This window comes from Trachurus japonicus, chromosome 1 (genome assembly GCF_045865225.1).
Source record: "Trachurus japonicus isolate A0001 chromosome 1, Traja_1.0".
Classification (NCBI taxonomy): domain Eukaryota; kingdom Metazoa; phylum Chordata; class Actinopteri; order Carangiformes; family Carangidae; genus Trachurus; species Trachurus japonicus.
In genome coordinates, this window is record NC_140907.1 from 4,637,734 (window position 1) to 4,660,400 (window position 22,667).

At 41.7% G+C, this 22,667-nt stretch overlaps 1 protein-coding gene across 4 annotated transcripts in view; it reads left to right on the forward strand.

Moving 5' to 3' along the window:
- The first annotated feature begins 681 nt into the window (after positions 1-681).
- The window catches only part of myh11a (myosin, heavy chain 11a, smooth muscle), a 31,345-nt gene continuing 9,359 nt past the window's right edge, over positions 682-22,667 (forward strand). For 2 of the 4 annotated variants that reach the window (XM_085793742.1, XM_085793576.1), the window contains exons 1-23: positions 682-790; positions 4,227-4,590; positions 5,334-5,490; positions 9,548-9,575; positions 14,307-14,406; positions 14,538-14,564; positions 17,040-17,132; positions 17,265-17,328; positions 17,613-17,711; positions 18,051-18,194; positions 18,283-18,378; positions 18,501-18,619; positions 18,751-18,903; positions 18,984-19,157; positions 19,263-19,436; positions 19,552-19,666; positions 20,106-20,299; positions 21,109-21,230; positions 21,318-21,387; positions 21,487-21,647; positions 21,840-21,948; positions 22,062-22,193; positions 22,397-22,603. In XM_085793742.1, the coding sequence (XP_085649868.1) occupies positions 4,249-4,590; positions 5,334-5,490; positions 9,548-9,575; positions 14,307-14,406; positions 14,538-14,564; positions 17,040-17,132; positions 17,265-17,328; positions 17,613-17,711; positions 18,051-18,194; positions 18,283-18,378; positions 18,501-18,619; positions 18,751-18,903; positions 18,984-19,157; positions 19,263-19,436; positions 19,552-19,666; positions 20,106-20,299; positions 21,109-21,230; positions 21,318-21,387; positions 21,487-21,647; positions 21,840-21,948; positions 22,062-22,193; positions 22,397-22,603 (2,880 nt within the window). In that variant the 5' untranslated portion in view covers positions 682-790; positions 4,227-4,248. The remainder of the gene's footprint in view (positions 791-4,226; positions 4,591-5,333; positions 5,491-9,547; positions 9,576-14,306; positions 14,407-14,537; positions 14,565-17,039; positions 17,133-17,264; positions 17,329-17,612; positions 17,712-18,050; positions 18,195-18,282; positions 18,379-18,500; positions 18,620-18,750; positions 18,904-18,983; positions 19,158-19,262; positions 19,437-19,551; positions 19,667-20,105; positions 20,300-21,108; positions 21,231-21,317; positions 21,388-21,486; positions 21,648-21,839; positions 21,949-22,061; positions 22,194-22,396; positions 22,604-22,667) is intronic. The other 2 variants (XM_085793826.1, XM_085793668.1) reach the window with 1 other exon arrangement.

Sequence of the window (22,667 nt, forward strand, 5' to 3'; positions counted from 1 at the left end):
AATGTGGTTGAGAGAACTGGGAAATGTATTACACTTGGAGAAAATCAGGTAGGCTACATTATATCTGCTAAAGAGGAAATCTTTTTTTTTTTCAAATCTGGCAACCTTTTCTCGATTTAATGTCTAAAAACTGAATTAGTGCTATTCTGTTGCTGTGCCATTTATTTTATACATATGTCCTGTTTGTCTCAAAAAAAAACTCTGTAAAAAAAAAAACCCTGTTCTGTTCTGTTTAGCACCATCAACTTTTGCTAATATGTAGGCCTATCTATTTTTCTGTTTAAAATGTGCAGTGGGAGTATAGGGTAGCTAAAGCAAGTTAGTGACAAGAAAATATAGATCCCTCCGCTGTCATCCCTTTGTAACCTACAGGCCCACCCACACACGCACACACAGTATGTTCCAGTTTAATGTGAAGAGTCAGGACGACAAGAAAGTGACTTCTGTCACCGTATGAACAGCACTCTTTCTCCTGCCCAGCTCGTCTCCATTCACACTCTGACTCCCTCTTGAGTTTTTAACCTGCTGGTGTTCGCTGTGCGCATGTCCTCTGCCTCCTGCCCCGCGGACGGATGCTGCCGCTGGTCTCGAGCAGGAGGAGGAGGAGGAGGAGGAGGGCCGCTCGTGCAGCTCCACCCTAGCGACAGTGCGCAGTTTAAATGGTAAGACAGTCAATTTGACGGGGGTCATTTGGACTGTTCGTTTTTGGAGTACCTCGTCAACGCCGGCAGCTCCAAACCCTGACTTTCCAAACCCAAAGCTCCCCTGAACACAAATTTCTTCATTTGATGTAAGTATAGCCTATATCGTTTACTGCAGAGAGTCGTCGGACCGGTGGTGATGCTGAAGGTGCACTTGTCAAACCGCATCCTTTCCACAGTTTGCAACTTTGACTCGTCTGAGGAAGAGGAGTCATGCCGTTGTTACATTTTCTCTCTCTCTGAATTCTGACTGAAGCAGGACCTCTGTGATTGTAAGCCTATGCATAATCATTTTCTGACACACTGGCCGAGCTAAAAAGTTTTTAAAAAGTGAGCTTGTGTTTGCTATTTGCATATTTAAAAAAAAAAAAAAAAAAAAAGAGAGAGAGAGAGAGAAAAGAAGAAACTAACTTAAAAACGGTCCAAGTATGTTACCTCCATGATAATGATTGTATAAGTATGTATGAATGCAGCCTTTCATTTGTGTGTTTAATTTTAGGCTGCATTCAGATGCACTGCAGCTTTTCTTTTGCACTGCAGCTTAGTGTAAGGAAGTTAAATCTGAATATCTCTGTGGTAACCATGGAGCTTCCTGCTTTCCAAATATGGTTGTATAAAGCTGTTTCACATAAGCCTGAAGATGCAGACAAACCCAGCGCTGACAGTTTCCCACACGTCACTCACCACTGAAACTCATCAGTGATGGTGTCGAAGGAGTTTATTTAACGCCCACTTCATAGACACATGTCATTGTGTTTTTTGTTCTCGCCATACATGTCAACTTGAACTTCAGGCGATTAAATGTTTGTTAGCCCAAACAAACATTAGCATTAATCTCTTGCATAATATTGACATGGACCCTTGAGAAAGCAAACTTCCTTAGTTGCTCAACAGAACATGAAAAAATGGATCAGGAGCAGATACCTGAGGTGATGAAATACAGCAGCAAACATGTTTGCTCTATAGAAATGACACCTTGTCTTATCACGCAAACTTTGAAAAGTTATTGATTTGGTTGCTGTATTCATATGTAAGCAGACAGTTTTGCATTCACTGGCATGTTTCTAAGCACACTAATTGTCTGTTATGGGACAAATGAAGTGCTGTCATCACTGATTTTTGATTATTTTTCTCATGTTATAATGCTAATCACGGCACAGGGATAGAAAATCCTAATGTGTCGAGGTTATTAACAAGATGATAACAGGAAGAATGTTTGTGAAAGAGCCAAGAGAGGAAATGAGTAAAATCATTCACAGGCCCTGCAGGTCAACCTCTTTCACCCACAAATAGAAAGGTCACTCAGTCTCCTGGGTGAAATTTCCACTTGTTTATTATGTTTGATTGGGGCTCTTGTCCTGTATATTGGACTCATCATAAGTTCTGTTCTCATTACGGCTTCTCGGCCTGAGTGTGATGCTGTTTAGGAACATGAGCCAACAGTTAATGATAGTGGAAGATTTGCTAATGTTAACAAATGCAATATTGTTTGGACTTGATGGTTTACATTGAGCTAAACGGGTCAGAGAGTTTGCGTGTTGCAGTGGATGCCCCAGTGTTCCTGTGAGTTATGATTAATGTGCTCTTTCTAATGAGCTATTGTGAGCCCCTCCCCTCCACTTCCCCTTGTCATCCTTTCAGATTTCCAGTCAGTCTATGGCAACTTCTGTCAACCCCACTTCAGACACCTGTCTTCATCATGCGCTGGCTGAGTACAGAGCCGTGTTGACACAACAGAGTGGAGGCTTCACAAAGGTTTTAAGGTGGTCCGAGTTAAAGGGGGTTAAGGAGGGGGGCATTGACTGGCTGGCGGCTGTACATCTAAATGGAGGGAGGTTAAGAAGAGTCCGTTTACTTTGATTTGCAGAAATAGCTGATCATCCAAGTATCAGCTGGTCCCTTCCTTATTTCTCTCAGTTCACCGGACTCGGGCCTCGATAGTTTTTCTGGCAAATAGCAAAGTGTGTGTCTCTGTCTGTAGTTAATATTTATACAGTATCTCTCAGTACCCGTTTCTGGGTGGTTTGGCTTTGCTGGTTCCCTCGGGTGCATTTATAGGCTTTCTCAAGAAACTTGGTGGCCTTTATTTTCATAGTTCCCACTGAATCAAAGTCTGCGAGGTGGAGGTGGGATGGGGTAACAGGCCCAAACAGAGGTGACTCATTGTATGTAATCCAAGAACCACTAAGTTTTCTACTCAGCAGTCCAGAGGCTGATCTGAAGTGACACACCGTGGTTGGAGTCGTGCAGAATATAATGATACATTTAAAATATTTTCTTCTGCACTGTATTTCTTGTTGAGTCAGGTGCAGGTACAGTATCTGCATTTATCCCCGTTAGCATCTTTATATCTCCCCCCTCCCACTGCAGGTAGAACTCCCAGACATGGCAGAGTCCCAGACACTTGTTCGTAATATAGCCACTGACTTTTGCATGTAAAAATGAATATGGGCCGCTAGGGGCCCATGCAAAGCATGATAGTTAAAGCTCCAGGCCCCCCTCAGGCTCTCTCCCTCACTGTTATCATTTTGGAGTAAATGACGAGGCCAGCAGGAGACATACTATTCCCTATATGGGCTTTGTTTGGGAGTTCACTTGCCTTGCTGTTTAGGTCCGCAGAAAAGAGTCCTGCTCCAGACAAGGGGCCCATATATGGTCATCACAGCACGAGACTGAAGCCTCCGAGCTCAGAGACAGGGAGAGAGAGAGGGATCTGGAGGGGAAAAGGCATGGAAGAAAATGGATGTTGTCAATTAAGTAATCACTTAATGATTGCGTATGATTACATGGCAGCAAGCATTACAGGTTTTTTGGGATATTTCACATGAAGCTGTTGACAAAATGACGGGTCTTTGTTATTGCGTTAATTACAGCAATATCAATTTCCCAGCCTCAATCTTTCCATCTAAATTAGGGAGGGAATTGTTTGTGCGTCTCCCTGGTGGCATGTGTGAAAGTGTAGAGTCGAGAGGGGGTGGAGGTCTGTGAGAAGGACTCACTGTGGAACTCCCCAAAGGATGAAACATAACTCTTTGAGTTACGTCCACATACAGAGGGACACTTTTATAACATGTGTCCTACCAGTGAAGTCTCATCATGTGTAGTTAACCCTGTACACATTAACACAACACAACACAACACAACACAACACAACACAACACAACACAACACAACACAACACAACACAACACAACACAACACAACACAACACAAGAAAAGAGGATTGTTGCACCAAGGATTCAATGAAATCTTTTGATGCATAATGAAATTCTTGTTATAATCATGTTTTTGATTACAATTTTAGTATAACTGTTGCATCTCTGCAGTGCCATGTCCTGCACAATACACTGTTTTGAAACCTCTCTTCTTGCCCTCTCATATTTATTTATCACCTGCCGTCTTTGTTCCCACTTGCCTCTGTGTTTTCCTTCATCACCTCCTTCCTTCCTTCCTTCCTTGTTTTCTGCCTCCCTTCCGTCTCTGCTTCCATTACATTTCACTCACTCGCTTCGTCTCCTCCAACAGTTGGCCCTTGACCTAATCCAAGATGTCTAAGAAGGCCCCAGTCGACGATGAGAAGTTCCTCTTTGTTGACAAAGACTTCCTGAACAGCCCCATGGCGCAGGCCGACTGGGCAGCCAAGAAGCTGGTGTGGGTCCCGTCAGAGAAACATGGCTTCGAGGCCGCTAGTATCAAGGAGGAGCACGGCGACGAGGTGCTGGTGGAGCTGGCTGACAACGGGAAGAAGGCCACCGTCAACAAGGATGACATCCAGAAGATGAACCCACCCAAGTTCAGCAAGGTGGAGGACATGGCTGAGCTCACCTGCCTGAACGAGGCCTCTGTGTTGCACAATCTCCGCGAGAGGTACTTCTCTGGCCTTATATATGTAAGTATGCACCAAAAAACATGTCAACGCTCACTAAATCATCCTCTCACACCAAAACAATACACACTACATCAGTGATCACCCAATCCTTAATCCAAGCCTTAACCTGCCAAGCTACATCCTGATATGACTCTATTGCATCCCTACAATATTGGATTTTTATACTTCAGGATCAGGATCAGGATAAACTTTATTGTCCCCTGAGAGAAATTTGTCTTGGACAACAGTGCTTCACGCAATCCACATACTGTAGATACACACTCTCCTTATTAATAATGCATTGCACCATGGACTGTAATGACTCCATGCCCACTTAAAGTGACTTAGTACAGTGCCAAAGTATGCCAATACAACTACAACACAAAAACCATAAAGTAGGAGTATGTAAAGAGGTTAATCTGTAACCAATCATGTTATCTTGGTACTTTCTCTAGTCAACCTGTCTAACTAGCTCATTGATGTTACACTTATTTGCATTTTTTTTAATTGCATTTTTTTTGTATTCTTTGTCCCAAGGGAGGGAGGAGGGGAGGGTACTACTACGTGATTATGTTTGTATATGTTAGCTTTTGTCTATATAACTGAAAATGCCTTAAATAAAGTTGTTTAAAAAAAAGAACCTTAAAGTATTTACTTACACAACATACATATGTATAACTACTTAAGTTTCCTGACATGCTTCAGCCTTCTGACACAAAATAAGAAAAACTAATCCCCTTCTTTGTCATGGTGTGTTCTCTCAGACGTACTCTGGCCTGTTCTGTGTGGTGGTGAATCCCTATAAAATGCTGCCGATCTACTCAGAGAAGATCATTGACATGTACAAAGGGAAGAAACGACATGAAGTCCCGCCCCACATCTACTCCATCACTGATAACGCCTACAGAAACATGATGCAAGGTAGGATTTTCACATTCCTCTGCCTTACACAATTTAGTTGATGTGTTCTTCCAGTGGGTTACTCTCACAAGATATTCAGATCAGGTGGATGAGTAACTCATTTTCACAATTATGCTTTTTTTCCATGTCCGGTTTACTTTGTGATGGAATGATAACCTGTCCAGAGTGTCGGCCCACCCACCGCATGCTGGGCTAGGCTTTAATTCCCACTGAGCAGCATCATTAAATAAAGTGTATCAGTCATATCAAACTAAGGCAGGGCAAAGCAACACAAGAGCTGGTGTAAAACTCATTGGCAGCTCTGACAAAGCAAACTGCAAAAGCAAGGTGCTGGCTTCACAAGTTTTCAAACGATCTGTGTCAAAGTGTTGGCTGGAGGCTTTAAGTGTTGGTGAGTTGTTGTATGAGCTGTCAAAAGTCTGACTCAGTGTGATGACAGCTGGTGGTATTTTCTATTTTGGCACTTTGATGTTCACAAAGTGGTTGATAAAAAAACACCATTTGACACAAGATGGTTACATGCAGAACTGTCTTCATTATTATGTACAGTCCAAAAGCCAAAATGTCAGAGCTCCATCTGTGTGCTGCAAGCTCATTACAAAATGAAGTTGAAATGAAATACATGATTAAATCTGAAAGAGGACTTTATGGACAGTTTGAGAGTCGTTGTCTCGTAGAGGTGTGGATAGTGGAAAGCGGAGCTGGCAGAGTTGTGCTTACAGTAAATTGCTCTCAGTTCACCCGGCAGGAGTACGACTTCAGAGTGGCCGCTTTCCCACAAAATCCTGTTTCTTGTGCCTCCAGCGGGTCATGCCCACTGGACTCAATGTTGACGTGAGGATGTTCTCTCAGAGGGGTTGACATCTGGATTGAGAGATGGGTGGAGAGCAGTAAAGCATTTCCTGTTTCAGCAGCTTTACCCCTCCTCGTGTATATCGTCTAACTTTATTTCTTCTCTTTGGCCAGTGTAAATACCAAAGACTTTGTCCTTTGGGTGAGAGAGGGAGTTCCTTAAAGGTCCCATTAAATGGGCTGGAGCCTGTGCCTTTGCTTTGAATTTGAATTTTGAGTTTCCCAAATGAAACAGGATGTTTAGCCAGGACTTTAAGTAATTGTGAGGAAGTAATTGTTTAGAGAGCTCAAGAGAAAGAGGGATCATCCAGTACCAAACCATCGTGGTTTCATGGCAACGCCATAAAAAGATTAAAACCTGCATAACAAATCATGATTTAGACAAGCAATCAATTTGATGTCAGTTATCCTCCTTCAGCCATTTTAAATCAGCTCATAAGTTATATTGTTATTGATAGAAATAGATTTCTCTCTCATTATTTCAAAACAGTCCAATATTTCATCATTATGAACAGATCACTGATCTGAATCACTGCTACAGTATGTATGTAAAAATATTGTCACATCTTGTCCTTGTTCCTCATAAGAAGTTTTGCTTAAACATACACACTGGTTATACAAGTGTCTGTTGATATGTTATGAAAGCTAACACTGTCGACCTTTTAGGTTTGTTTGTTTCTTGGTGGTTAACTCTGTATTTAAATGATGTCTGACAGGTCTCTGGTGGTTTCTATACATGACTAATCATGTGAAAAGAAAACAGAGAAGGTTGAGAAGTGCAGCTGCAACACTATCCATCTCTAATCTATGGACAGATGGACTGTAGCATCAGCCCAGATGTTAAGAAAACACCTTATTTCCTGACGTGTTGGCATTATTGTCAGTATACATGTCCTAACTCTGTTCTGGTTCTCAGATGATAATGTTTAACAAGTCTCATACTTCAAGAATGCAGCAGTCACTAACATGTGTATGTGAGGATTTTACCAGGCCAGTACACAGGAAATGTTAGTATTTACCATTAGAGCTATGGTGTGTAAACAGAGGGTTGTGAGTAAACAAGAAGGGAGAGGATTGATTGGTGTTTGGACTCCACTTCATCACACTGTCTCTGCACAAGACCCTGCACAGCTGGAAATGACTTAGTGGGCGTATTATACACTTGCTTCGGCCCAGGATAGTGTGTGCACAAAAAGAATGTGTTTTGATTTGCTGCATTTATTTCAGACTAAACACATGAGACACTCGCTTAGGTTCATGATATATGAAATATATTTTAACGCACTGGCCACCCATTCAGCTTTAAGTTTCTTCAAAACCAAGTAAAACAAATGAAGGGATCAGCAAAAGCAGTTGGTCAGTTAATAAATTCAAAGGTAAATAAAAAAGGCCAAGCATAAAAGGAAACGACGCATAAACAATTCATAAACACCATAAAAGTGACTATTTGAAAATGGCTTTTAAGATAATAGTGAGAGATTTACCTCTGTAACTTCTTTAGACAAAATGCTTCCAATCCTATAAATGTGTCTCACCCCTCAGTTTTAGTTTTGCAGTCAGTAATGTAGAAAGGATCATCTGATATGGTCTTTAACGACCCAGATAGGACAGTACTTGCTTTTGAAATTGGGTTTAGCTTCCAGTTTAAAATATCTGGTTTTATTTTATGATCATTAACCAAAACTGTTTTAAGCATTGGCATGCCTGTTTTTTTCATTTTTTTAAGCTGTTCTGAAGAAGAATATAGTATAAATGTTGGTATTGATGTTTTGTTGGGAACAAAACTAGTATCCCCTTGAGCCTTTACTGTACAACATTGTGGCTGGCAGGGAATTGTTATTGTTGATGCATTTAAAGGATTTCCCATGAAGTAGTGGCTAATGATGCAGGGCCTTCTACACTGACTGATGTAGTACGACGAGTTCACTTGCTAGAGTGGAAGTGGTGCATAACTGCAGCAAATCCAGATAACTCTGCTAAGCTTTGAAGCATTCTTCCTCCAGTCTTGGCTGAGGTCCCGTTCCTCCGAAAATGTTCCTCAGCCTTTGATGTCCAGGAGATAAAAATGTGAAATTCCCAAAGGGAGTTTTCTGTCCCCAGCAGCAAATGGCTGATGTGCTGTTCCTGTGCTCCCATTGGATTTTTATATTTGTATTCTGTAATGACGTTGACACTCATGTAATCATATTTTGATTTTTACCTCACATGACTGAACAAAAATATTCTTCATATTTTGCAGTGATGAACAACCTGCCTCTCCTCTCTGAGTCTGTGGTGCAAGAGCGATTGTTTTTGGATGTTTTACAAAAGCTTGCTACCCTGGCCACCACTCTCTCCCTCCATCTGCCTTAATTAGGAAATGCAGAGAGGGAACAGGCATTTTGAGTGTGTATCTAAGGAATGGAACCAGTGGAACAGCAGCCAAACATAAGTCCAAACAGAGAAACAGCATCCGTGCTGGTTTACAGTTCAGGGCCAGGCTGCATACTGTAACTGAGTGTGTGTCCGTGTCTGTGTCCTGCATGAGAGGACGACACTGTGAGAGTCATGATGCTGCACATAAATGATGCTCTACACTGTATCAAGATAAAGACTTGTTGGCGAACGCTCTGTGTTATGGCTTCTTCCCACATTGGATGTGTTTTTTGATAACTCCAAAGTTATCTCTTCATTCAGCAGTTCTCTCTCAACTCCCCCAGGGCTGCTTTTTATTGAAGGATACAGTTACAAAATAGCCGTAGATGGACTTGGTGTATTCTCTCAGGAGTACTTTAGCAGACGATATAATGAGTCATTGCTCAGCACATTGAGAGTATCTGTGGGAGTTACATGTTTCCTTAGGCACAGGGGAGCCTTCGCAAATCACACAGCCTCCTCTCAGCTTTGAACTGAGTCCCAGCTGGTGTCTAAACTCCTGCACTAGAGTGATCTTTATTCCTGGGGAAAGGCTTGTGGTTTCACTTGTGGTTAGTACAGAAGTGCGCTGTGCAATGGGCATAACTCTACTCATATCATCAACAAAAGATAATAAGTCCCCTGTGCTTGTCACAAATAATCAAAATGATATGGTTTACTTATATATCTTTGGTTTAGCACCTTGTTTTTCTGCTTTTATAAGTCAGCTGGACACCCACTTACCCACATGTTTGCAGAATGACTTGTCATTAATGTGGTCTGACACTGTGAACTCTCTCTGTTCCCACAGATCGTGAGGACCAGTCCATCCTCTGCACGTAAGTGACAATCTGTCACCTCCAAACTCACCTGTGTTATCTCTGCTTAACCTTTCCCCTGGTTGTCATGTTAATGTTGGAAGGAAGGCTGTGTGTGCGCTTGTGGAAGAACAGTTACATAATACTTGTGTAAACACAGATTTAGACAGATGAGATACCTGTGTGGTGTCTCGGCATCCAGTTCCAAACAGCCAAAAATCATTCAGAATTTTAATAGTGATTTTTTTTTTTTTTCGGAGGATGTTGTGGTTTGTTGTTATACAATACTGCCAGTTTGTGTTGTATTTAGATGGAGCACAACTGAGTGTGCTTGAATGTGTCGGCAGCGCTCCCTGGGGGCTGCGGCCTCGCTCTCCTCGCTGACGCTGGGTCAGGAAGTTTGCTCTGCATCCTGATGGGAGAACCAGATTAGATCTCCAAATGTTTGGGCTCAATGTTGATTGTTTATTTGTTTTAAACTAATTATTGAGAACTTTGACTGAGAGGTTGGACATCCAGGGACAAACTGTCTCATTTTGTCCGACAACTAAAACCTGATTTGAACTTGACTTTCATTCAGAGAGTAAGCTATAAGATTCATTCAGTTTGGTTTTATGTTTGTGTAGTGGTGTTTGTAATTTCTAAGAATGCTGTGTGTATTTAAAACACAGTTTATTCCCTGGGTGTTTTTCTCTACATAACAAAATTTCCATTCTCACATACTATTCATCCCACTGGCTTATGTCCTATATTTATTTCAGTCATTTCCTGTATTAAAATATGGCGTGCTTCAGAAATGAAGGATTCCTTTGCACTAAATCAAAGACAGTAGAAAAAAATAAAACAGTAGGCTACATCAGTGTGTAACCTCCATGAATGCTCTTCCTCTGACTCTGCCACAGTCATTGTAATTTGTTGATTAGTATCAAACAGCTGTTTCACTCTCTGACTAAAATCAAAATATTTACTTCTTAATCCCTGAGTTAGCAGTGGCACCTCATGTTACTCAGCTGAGGTCCCAGTGAAGGAAATGAGGCTCTTTTTACTGTAAATGTACTGCTGCAGACGGATGCAGAAGATTCTTTGATCACATCAGACCATTTCCTCAACTATCAAGCTTTTATCAGAGGGAAACTGTGGAAAGGTTTAGTAGCACTTCCCCCTGACTGCGTGTGGACATGTTATTGGTTAACAACAGCATAGGAGCACCGGCTGTTTTGAACATAAATCTGACAATTTGTCGCTAATGTGACTAAACATACACAGAGTCCAATTTGTAGCAGTTTAAAGTGATGAACTGGAAGTGATATGATACAGTAGAGGTGAAAAACAAACTCTGCCTCTGTCAGTCAGGACCACACAGTCACAGCCAGACGGCCTCAGCAGGCTGGAGCCATATAAGGAGAAATGTTTCTGGGGCGATACATGGAATGTCATGTATGACATTCTGCTTGTGTGTGTGCGCACGCGTGAGCGAGAGAGAGAGAGAGTGTGTGTGTGTGTGTGTGTACATGTGTGTACTGTATGTTCTTTGTCAGTCTTATTTTTTACAGCAGTTCATTTAACTTCCCTATTAAGGAGAAAATGCGTCTGTCCAGACAGAGACATTATACAGAGTCATTATAAGACAATGGAGAGAAAAATAGCCTGAAGAGAAAACTAGAGAATTACTTGCAAAATTGTTCAGTCTTTTTTAACAACTTCCTCCTACAGAATAGATGATCTGACTCTGACTATCACGATACCCCCACCACATTGTATTATGCATAGGCATGCCATGTATACTAACAAAGAATATTTCCCAATTAGTTTGATAATTATCTTTAATGATAAGATACTCAAAAACACATGTCAAAACTAGCAGAGACCATGGGACCTAGTTTCTACAAAAAAACTTCACAAAGCAACAAAGAAAACTGTGGATCAATCACCATAATTTCGTATTTAAAATGATCACAACGTTGAAGCGACAACTGTCAAATACTTTTCAATGTTATGATGCAGCACTGATTGCAACAAGTACATTCTGGTGATTCCACCAGTTATTATATTCCTCTGATTCCTCCACACAGTAACAAGAAGTTGACATGGGAAATAGCTGAGAGGCTACTTAAATCCATTCTCAAGATGTTGACATTTCATCTCCGCAGGGTCACCAGTTTCCTTTGTATGTATGTGTGTGAAAAACGGGGCTGATGAAATCTCCACAAAATAATTCTCTGGTAGGGATGAAATTATTTCCAGGTTCACTTGACACTGGAAATCCAATGACTGAAAGATAATGAAATGTTATGAATTAAAGAAACCTCAGATTCAGGCAACACTGGGAAATAATAATATGGGAAATTATTTGGTGCAAAACCCATGGATCTAATTCTCAACTTCAAGGCTCTGTTTATATTACAGGAAAAGAAAAGTTAGATGATGTGCCCATGACCCTAATTTAAGACTAATAATTTTGATCTGAGATTCAAAAAGTGAATGTCCAAAGGAATAACATCGTTCTCCACAATAACAGATAAGGCACAAGTAAAACAATTCCAGGCTGTGAAAGACAAATATACTCTGAACAAGCAGGATTTCAATGTGTATGTTTAATTATGTCATTATAGTAACCATTAAGTTGTTAAAATGAGCAATTACATATGGATGAAAGAGGTTTTAGAAGCCTATTTGTCAGAGTTACAGTAAATAGAGGAATTACATCTATATATGGGCTTCATGGCAAAAAAAAATCTCATTCCACAGAGTCTGTTAAAAATAAATGGGAAAATGAAAGCACAGAGCACAGAGAAGATGTGTGAGTGCTGGAGACTGTCTGGGTGTCAGGACACAGGTGTCGTTTTGAAATGTCTAGTTTTAAGAGATTTCTGGTCAGATGCACATAAAACCTGTTTAACAATTTTATTTACCGTAAGAAAAGTTAATTCCAGTGGATTGCAACTTACTGTATTTGGCGTTCTGATATTACGACAACTATCACTAGGCACTGGCTGTTTTCCTGACTCCTCCTCAGTATATATACAGACAAAGTAGATGATATAAGAAAAAAAACTCTCCAACTTCACACTCAATTGTCACATATCATTTTTCCCATTGTAGTTTCATAGGATGGATCTTTTTAATGAGGAGGGAATGATCTTAGATCATGCTGGTGGTCACTTGTTGCAGACTCCCTGCTCTCTGTAACCACAGAGCTTTTTGTAATAAATAAATGTTGTAATGCAAAAAGGTTTAAAACCATACCAAACTTATACCCAAATAAAGAATTGTCCAAAAAAAGGAAAAATAGAGATCAGATGGAGGTCACGAAGTGGCCGGATGCTGGAATGCATTGTGTATTAGAGGAGAGGGAGGAATCCTCTGAATTTATCTCTTGAGACTGTCACTGAATTTATTTTCTTCGTAATGCTAAAGAACTGAGAGGTCAAGCGTTTGTGGTTCTCATCTTTATTGGCTTTTGACCTTTTGAAATAATGTAATCCCCCCTCACATTCCTCACAGTTTGCACACATTTCTTGTTCTGTTTAGCAGCGAAGCAGACCATTTAACTAAAGGATAAAGTCTCAGAAAATAATGATAAAGTATGATACCACATCTAAACATTAGCAATGTGGTATCTCTGCTCTGGCTACTGTGATCTAATCCGCTCTATCCTTTCAAATAATCCTTTGATTGTAAGTGACACCTGTACTGATGGTAAGCAGGGTGTGCGCGATGAGGCAGTGTGATGGACCATCTGTCGGAAAAAACTCCCATCAGAATTTATTTTATTCTAACAGCTGTCTGCAGCAGGAGCCTGGATGTCGTGTGTCCTTAGCAGACATGAACAGGACAGGGTAATTAGATTCCTCTCAGAGCTGCCAAGGCCCAACACAGAGAGCATCCCATGCCTTTTATGGAGCCATGCATGAGGATGAGTCTGTGTGTTCGACTGCTGGCCCATGGCTCTGGGATCGTTCAACTTTGTCTAAGTGTGTGAGATTGTTTTCAGGGAAGAAAGAATGTGATCTGGCTTCTGTTTGAAAATGTTTGAGTTAAAAACTGCTCTTAAAAGATGGCTCATCTTTTAGACGCCTGACTGCTTTGAGAGTATCTGTCATATAACCATCATAAGTTAAGATGAACCTCCTTAGACTCTGATTTTGTTGACTTTAAGTGTCAGGTGGTTAGTTTTTGTGCTACTGGCCATTTATTTAAAGGAATAAATTAACATTTTTGAGTCATGTTTTTTGTGTTGGATAAGAAGTCTGACTTATTTTCATGTCTGTACAGTAAATATTAAGCTTTAGCCTGCGGCTTGTCAGCTTAGTATAAAGACTGAAAACAAGTTAAACACCTGTTTTGTATGTTGTACATAACAACCTCCAAACTCTACATTATTCCTTACATAGTATTGTACATCCCTCTCTCAGTCTTTTGTAAAAAAAAAAAAAAAAAAAAAAGACAAGCATCACATCAACATTTAGCACACACAAATGACAGTTATCGATCTAGTCATCTAACTCTTGGAAAGAGAGCATTTTAAAAGGATCAGGGAGACAGACTGAACAATAACATTATGCTTTGTGTAAGGCGTTGGTGCGGTTATCACTGCTGCACATGATTTCCATTCAATTAAGCTGGTTTATTGAACTGTGAACAGACAATCTGTCCGTTCTGATAATCTCCTTGTTCCCCCTCTCTCTCTCATTCCCTTTCACTATCTCCCTCCTTGAATTTTTAATCCCCCTCTGGTTTTTTCATCTCTAGTGGCGAGTCTGGCGCTGGGAAGACGGAGAACACCAAGAAGGTCATCCAGTACCTGGCTGTTGTGGCCTCCTCGCACAAAGGCAAGAAGGACAGCAGTGCTGTAAGTATCTGTGTTACAGTAAGCGATATGTTGTGTTATAAGTGAGGATCTGCCATCCAGTTCCCTCAGTCTTCAACATGTGTGGCAGACTGCCCAGTTTAATCCTTTATATTGCCGTTTCCTCCAAATAGCAACAATCAGGATCACAGTTTGCCTACGTGAGTAAAGGGGAATGCCTGGAGTGGGTTTTTTTGTGTGTGGTGTTTGTGTGTGTTCCTTCAGTAGGGTAGAAAAGTGCATGAAGATGGTATCACTGAGTTCTCTCAAAGTTTTTTTTTTTTTTTAGTTTTGATTATTTTTCTTACAGCAGGGTTCAAGATCCCAGATCTTACTGCTCTTGAGGTAGAGGGTGTTTCCCCTAACATTTCTCGTCTCTGTATCTCTACCCAACCAGAACTGATTTAGACTGCATGATCGTCATCATCATAGTACTGACTCGCAATCAAATGTGTGGGACATCTAGTGTTGCATACGTCTGAACGGTTTTACCGAGTTGAGTTTTGTGTCATCTGTCCTCTCATGAACACCCTTTCACTGCCAGCCGAGATTAGATTGAAGCCTCCCCGGCAGTGAAAGGGTCTCTCACAGATCAACGAGCACAGTGTGAGCATGCCCATCTCCTGTTCTTGCCTATCAAACACCGACCCCCTCCCCTCCCCTCCTCCCCTCCTCCTCATCCACCTACCTCCCAGTTGCCCTGGCATTGGGGCATTGACTGTGTTGTCCTGTAGCGTTTATTTGACCTTGCGGTTTCTGGGCTAAAATAAGCTCAGACATCCCTTTTTTAGGTTTTGATGTGAATTCGTTTTGCACTTCAGCCGGGATCACGACTGAGCAGGATGGTGACACGACAACTCCCGACTACACTGCAAAAACTCAAAAACTTACCAAGAATATTTGTCTTATTTCTAGTCAAAATGTCATTTCTAGTCAAAACAAATCTCATTATACTTCTTTCAAGCATATTTTCACTTGAAATCATCAGATAGTGGGGCAAGTTTTTCTTTCTTATTACAAGCAACAAAAAAAACTTGCTTTCACTGGAAGATTTTTCTACTTATTTCAAGTAAAAATGTGTTTGAAACAAGTGCAAATTATCTAAAAACAAGTTAATTTTTAGGTTATGAGTCTTATTCTAAATGGAAAGAGATTCGTTTTGACTAGAAAAGAGACATTTTGACAAGAAATAAGACAAATATTCTTGGAAAGATTTGGAGTTTTTGCAGTGTAGATGCTGGTGGTTTAGGTTTTAGGTGACAGTGGGATTCGTTTGTGGGTGAAAGTGTCACTCCCCTGTCATCACTGACCCTGTTCACCCTGCTCACCCATGGGGGGTTTGCCCTGAAGGAAATGTTGTAGGACTGTGCTCTGTCCTGTGTAGGACATAAAGGCTCCCACGGACCTTTTCTGAACAGAAATAGCATTGAGGTTGATCTCTTTGCTCTGCTCTCACTTTCTTTCCTACTTTGATTCCTGCTGCTCCTGTTCTCATGAGGATCTTTATGTAAAAAAAAAAAAATCTTTCCCATCAGCTTTTACTTTCACTTGCTTTCTATTTTTGCCTTGCTCTTTTTGTCTTTTTCTTCTCTCCTTTCTTTCCCAGTGACTTACTGTATATGAAAAGGACGCTCCTCTCTGCTTTGCCAACTCTGATCTACGCTTCAACAGCTGGTCTGTATCTTTCCTGTCTTTATATAAACTTGAATAAATAGTAAATACTTTAATCCTGATGAATTTATTAGGCCTTTACAACAGGACAACAAAGGTACAAATTAAAAGCAAAATAAATATGGCAGCACAACTTTACTTATCATACAAAAAAGTATATTGAAATTCCCTTCTATGAAATTCCCAATCATCAATATTTGAAATGAGTCATCTCATGTTTCCAGTTCAAGTCACAGTATTGACATAAGCGGTGCTCTCCTTCTCTTCGTGGCTTTAGCTCGTTTACAGGGAAGCTGAAGGGAGTGTTTTTAAGTGAGAGAGTAGGTAAGAGGTCTGCAGCTCCTGACCTTGACGCTCGGCTGACACGGACCCCTTTGATCAGGTGGATTAGCTCGATGCAAAGTGACGTTGTGTCTGCCTCATTTACTGACCATTACCCAGCTCCGCCCACCGGTCCGGAGGATCTGCAGTCACGCTGAGGGCAAATGGCATCTGCTGCAAGTGTGTTTATGAACCAGAATCATTTCAGTTTGCGCAGGCGCTGAATCCAAAGTCTGTTGGAGGATTCTTTAATGCTCACATAATGTAGCTCCTCGTGTGACCCAACATAACCTCAGTCTTGCATCTCCTGCTGTCTCTGCATCTTCAGCAGGAGCTTCTCCTCATTTCAACAATTGCAGGTAGAAAAGTCCATAGGTCATGTGTTATATTGCAGAAATTAAAATGATATTAGTAGGAAATTATATAATACTGTTACAGATAGGTGTAGATTTACCTGACAGCATCAATGAGCTTGTTATTTTTCATTTTTTTCATACATCAGTTATAGTATTCTGGTAGACCTACCCTAACCCACACCTGCCCTAAACCACTTCATCCCCACCAAACACCACCTACTCCACCCCACCTCCAGCAGCCTTCCAGTGTGTAACAGCAGTGTCTCTGTATATCATTGCCATCACTAGGGGGAGCTGGAGAAGCAGCTCCTGCAGGCCAATCCCATCCTAGAGGCCTTCGGAAATGCCAAGACCATCAAAAATGACAACTCCTCTCGATTTGTAAGTCAGCTGTTTGGTGTTGCTTCTGATTTGATATGATTCTTTAAAGTCACACTATCAGTAAATTGTTGTCTTTAGACATTTTTAGACCAGTCCATTCCATAACATCTTCTTTTCTCATCACTCAAACAGGGAAAATTCATCCGTATCAACTTTGATGTGACCGGCTACATTGTTGGAGCCAACATTGAGACCTGTATCCTCATTCATTTTATAATCCATGACATATTGTTCACATTATTGCTCACACTATGGACACAGCTGTGTTTAGTCTTTGCTCTGGAACATGAGTACTGTTGTATTGTGACTTTTTCACCAGTACATCAAGTTAAATACTGTACTAATACAGCACTGGTTAATGTTGGATGGTATCATCTCATCTATTGAATTTATTTTATTTATTTATTTATTTATTTATTAAATTCATGCTTGAGCTTGAGCACAGAAGATTTGTATTCTTTAACTGCCGACTGCTCTCAGACCTGCTAGAGAAGTCTCGCTGTATCAGACAGGCCAAGACAGAAAGAGCTTTTCACATCTTCTACTACATGATTTCTGGTGCCAAAGACAAACTGCGTGGTGAGTTACAATCTACATCTCCCTGTCTTAACACTTAGCGCAGGCTTATTGACCACACGTAGCACATTACCACAGCCATGTGAACACATCACCTCTCTGATGTAAAAGCTTAAAAACAGAAAGTCACTCTCAGTTTCAGTTTGATTCCTGTGTATGAGTTAATCTATTAGGATTTAGAGAGGGGTCATATAATCCTTTCAATAATGTCAAACCATGACAAATGTATTGCTTTTCTATGGCAGCAATAAATTCCCCCATAAATTATTGACAGGACATTGATAAAAACTATGATGATACACTAAATCACCAACTTTGTGACTCAATGTGTTTTATTCTCAGAGGAGCTTCTGCTGGAGCCCTATGGTAATTACCGCTTCCTGAGTGCGGGCCACGTTCAAGTCGCAGGCCAGGAAGACGATGAGATGTATGAAGAGACCATGGAGGCCATGAGCATCATGGGCCTCACTGATGAAGAGAGAATCGGTATCAGTGACCTGATCTAATCTTAATCTCTCTGAGCAGGACCGGACTGGACGCCACTCACTTTAATTATAACAACCCTTTGTTTCAGATATCCTCAAGGTGTGCTCCACAGTGATGCAGCTGGGCAACATTGAGTTCAAGAAAGAGAGGAACCAGGAGCAGGCCACCATGCCAGATAACACCGGTTAGACACCTTTATCCACCTGCAAATTTGACACACTACAATGTAAAATCCACTTTATATTATAGAGAAAGAAGGTGGCGTTTCATTTAAGCCAACCAACACATTTCTTCTTGTCTCTCCAGCGGCTCAGAAGGTGTGCCACCTGCAGGGCATCAATGTGACAGACTTCACCCGAGCCATCCTCACCCCTCGAATCAAAGTGGGCAGAGAGGTGGTGCAGAAGGCGCAGACCAAAGAGCAGGTACTACAAGTGGTGCATTGTGTGAAACCGTGAGAACAAGGAAAACAATTTTACTCTCTCTCTGTCAGCGAGTTAGAGATTTTCCTATTCACCACTCACTTTGCCGTTTCCTGTTTGTGTGTATTTGTCAGGCTGACTTTGCCATTGAAGCTCTGGCTAAGGCTGTTTTTGAGCGACTGTTCCGCTGGATCCTGTCCCGCGTTAACAAAGCCCTGGACAAAACCAAACGCCAAGGTGCTTCCTTCCTGGGAATCCTCGACATTGCCGGCTTTGAGATCTTTGAGGTACAAACATGTCGATCCCTGATGAGTCAGAAAGGACCAGGCACACAGGCGTCTCGAGCTCTGTCTTTTGGTCGTTACAGGATAACTCCTTTGAGCAACTGTGCATCAACTACACCAACGAGAAGCTGCAGCAGCTCTTCAACCACACCATGTTCATCCTGGAGCAGGAGGAGTACCAGAGGGAGGGCATCGAGTGGAACTTCATCGATTTCGGCCTTGACCTGCAGCCTTGCATCGAGCTAATTGAGAGACCAGTGAGTGGCCTGTGGACAGATCAGAGATATAGATTAAGATTTTAGTGGTTTAGTATGTACTGTAAGTGTAGGTAAAACTATGAATTCACTGCTTTTTCTCTGTAGAACAACCCTCCTGGTATCTTGGCCCTGCTGGATGAAGAGTGCTGGTTCCCCAAAGCTACAGATGTCTCCTTCGTAGAGAAACTCATGAACACACAAGGCAACCATATGAAATTCGCCAAACCTAAACAGCTGAAAGACAAGACAGAGTTCTCTATTTTACATTATGCCGGCAAGGTGAGTAAGAATGAATGTGTGTAATATGATATAAACATGATGTGTTGCCCTGTTGAGCGTGTAAACCTTCCGGTGTTCTCACATCACGCTAACATTGCGTCGATGTTGTCTGCAGGTGACCTACAACGCCACAGCCTGGTTGACAAAGAACATGGACCCTCTGAACGACAACGTCACATCTCTGCTCAGCAGCTCCTCCAGCCAGTTTGTGCAAGATCTCTGGAAAGACAGTAAGATGTTTTACAAAGCTGCTTTCAGCCTAACACAGCTCAACAGTGGGCTACATTTGAGAATCAGTCATATGTATGATTTAATTTCAATATTTGCTGCCCGCTTGGACAGATTATTCTTCACAACTCACCTTGTGGTTAAAGTCACAGTCTGTTAGATGACTATATCACAGTGGTAGGCACCAACACATGCCACTGCTACTTCACGCAAACCTGACCTGTGGACACTGTGATGAAATTATATATGGCAAAACAAGCATTGCACCAGTTTGCATCTGGATTTTCCTATTTCTCCACAAACTAAAGATTCAGAAGTTTTCATATTTTGTCAATTAAATTAGAATAGGAATCAAACAGGTTGGTTCCACTTTGTTGCATTTTAAGATGAATTGACATCAGTTTTTTCTCCCATTTAACACAAACATGTTGTATTTTGCAGCTGACAGAGTGGTTGGTCTTGACACGATAGCCAAGATGACAGACACCTCCATGCCGAGTGCCTCAAAAACCAAGAAGGGAATGTTCCGCACGGTGGGACAGCTCTACAAGGAGTCTCTGACCAAACTCATGACCACACTGCACAACACCCAGCCCAACTTCGTCAGATGCATCATTCCCAACCACGAGAAGAGGGTAAAGAAAAGCGCAATGTCACTTACACTAGTGTTTCACATGGCAAAGTTCCATTGAAGACACACTGATTATTGTAGGTCGTAAAAATAACAAGTCATTGTTTTAGAAGTGTAGTGATTTGCACTGTCATCTGGCTACATGTGTTATGTCTCGTGAAGGGCTGACCCGCCTCTGACATTTTAAAGACATATTTGTATGTTTCAGGGGGGAAAATTGTATTTCCAACCATTGAAGCACTTAATTCTGTTATCCCATCATACAATTAAACAGATGTGCTTTTCTGCTATTTCCAAATATACAAAAACAACAGAACATCCACATGTTTTTTATCAGCAACCAGTCAGTATTGAGGGGGTTTTGAGTTAGCCGGGCTCTCGCCAGACCCTTGTAGTTCCGCAAAGCTACGCTGAGCTCCACACAAGGGTCTGGGACTGCTCCATAGGCGATTCATTTCAGAAGGCGGGGCCTTGTAAAAAAATCTTGTATGTGATTGGATAAACCACTTGTCCGTTATCTTGAATGACGTGCTACTTCAGCCACTCACTGCGAGCCGCCATTGTTGTTTGACTCAAACAGTCGCTTCAGCGCTACGTCACACCTCAGAAAGTCCCGCCCGGCGATCCTGATTGGTTCATTATTTTTTGCTCCGGGGAAGAAGTTTGCATTGGCCTCGAGTCCAGACCCTTGTGTGAAGCTGAGCGTAGCGCCTCTGGTGGAGCTTTGCGGAACTACAAGGGTCTGGCGAGAGCCAGGCTAGTTTTGAGTATTTCCTTCTTAAAATGTAGTGCATTAAACTCTGAACTCCTCAGGCAGGGAAACTGGATGCTAATCTGGTTCTGGAGCAGCTGAGGTGCAATGGTGTGTTGGAGGGGATCAGGATCTGCCGGCAAGGCTTTCCCAACCGAATCGTCTTCCAGGAGTTCCGTCAACGGTGAGTGGGATCTGATGACTCACTAATGAACTGAAGGAAAACCATGTAATAATGTATTAAGCTTGGTGTATTTCTGTCTCCTTACAGTTATGAGGTCCTGGCTGCTAGCGCTATTCCCAAAGGTTTCATGGACGGTAAACAAGCCTGTTGCATCATGGTAAACCTACCTTGAAATCCCACACACCAAATCCACATTTAGAGTTATACCCATAGCCATTAAATACCTTGTCTTCTTCACTGACTCTTGTCTGCGCAGATCAAACATCTGGACTTGGACCCCAACCTGTACAGGATTGGACAGAGTAAGATCTTCTTCCGAACTGGAGTGTTGGCTCAGCTGGAGGAAGAGAGAGATCTGAAGATCACTGTGATCATCATCGCTTTCCAGGCCCAGGCTAGAGGCTTCCTGGCCAGGAAGTATGAATATACACTCTCCTCTAATGATTTCCATTCTGTTATGCGTTATACTGCTCACAGCTTCAGTACATTTATTCTTTTATTGTAGAGAGAGGTTTCTTTTTTTGTCGTGCTGTCTTAGTCACAATAAACTATAATCTATAATACTTTGCATGTTCTTCATATGTTGCTTCTGCCATTGTTTTGTAAAAGGGCATTTGCCAAGAGGCAACAGCAGCTCACAGCCATGAAAGTGATCCAGAGGAACTGTGCTGCCTACCTCAAACTCAGGAACTGGCAGTGGTGGAGACTCTTCACCAAGGTTAGTGACTTATTCATGTAACAGCATCACAAGACATCTCTGTGCTCAATACTCTCTGACTTCTTGACCCCATTTAATGATGATTTGATGATGCCCCTTCCCCTGAACCACAGGTCAAGCCTCTGCTGCAAGTGACCCGACAGGAGGAGGAGATGACTCTGAAGGAGGACGAGTTGAACAAAGCCAAAGAAGTTGCTACAAAGTTTGAATCTGAGCTCAAGGAGATCACTTTGAAACACACATCGGTAAAGGATGAAATCTTCATTTTTTTGCTATCACTGGATGTCACAACCATCTAAAACTGTGTCAAAGTGTCAAATGGATTCAATTCTCCTTTTCAGTGGTTTACAGTGTTAAATAAAAACAAAAATAAAATGATGTGAATTGTCCAGCTGGGCTCTAGTAAAAAGGAAGCTAAGCCAACTCATTTTCTCTCTTTGTGCTGCAGGTTTTGGAGGAGAGAAACGCACTGCAGGAGCAGCTTCAGGCAGAGACAGAGCTGTATGCTGAGGCTGAAGAGATGAGAGTCCGTCTGGGAGCTAAGAAGCAGGAGCTGGAGGAGATCCTTCATGAGATGGAGGCGAGGCTGGACGAAGAGGAAGAACGCTCTCAGACGCTGCTATTGGATAAGAAGAAGATGCAACAGCAGCTGCAGGTCTACACATCTCTATTTTGCTATTGGGCTGTAGAATTTCAATTTTGCTTATCTCCACGTTTTG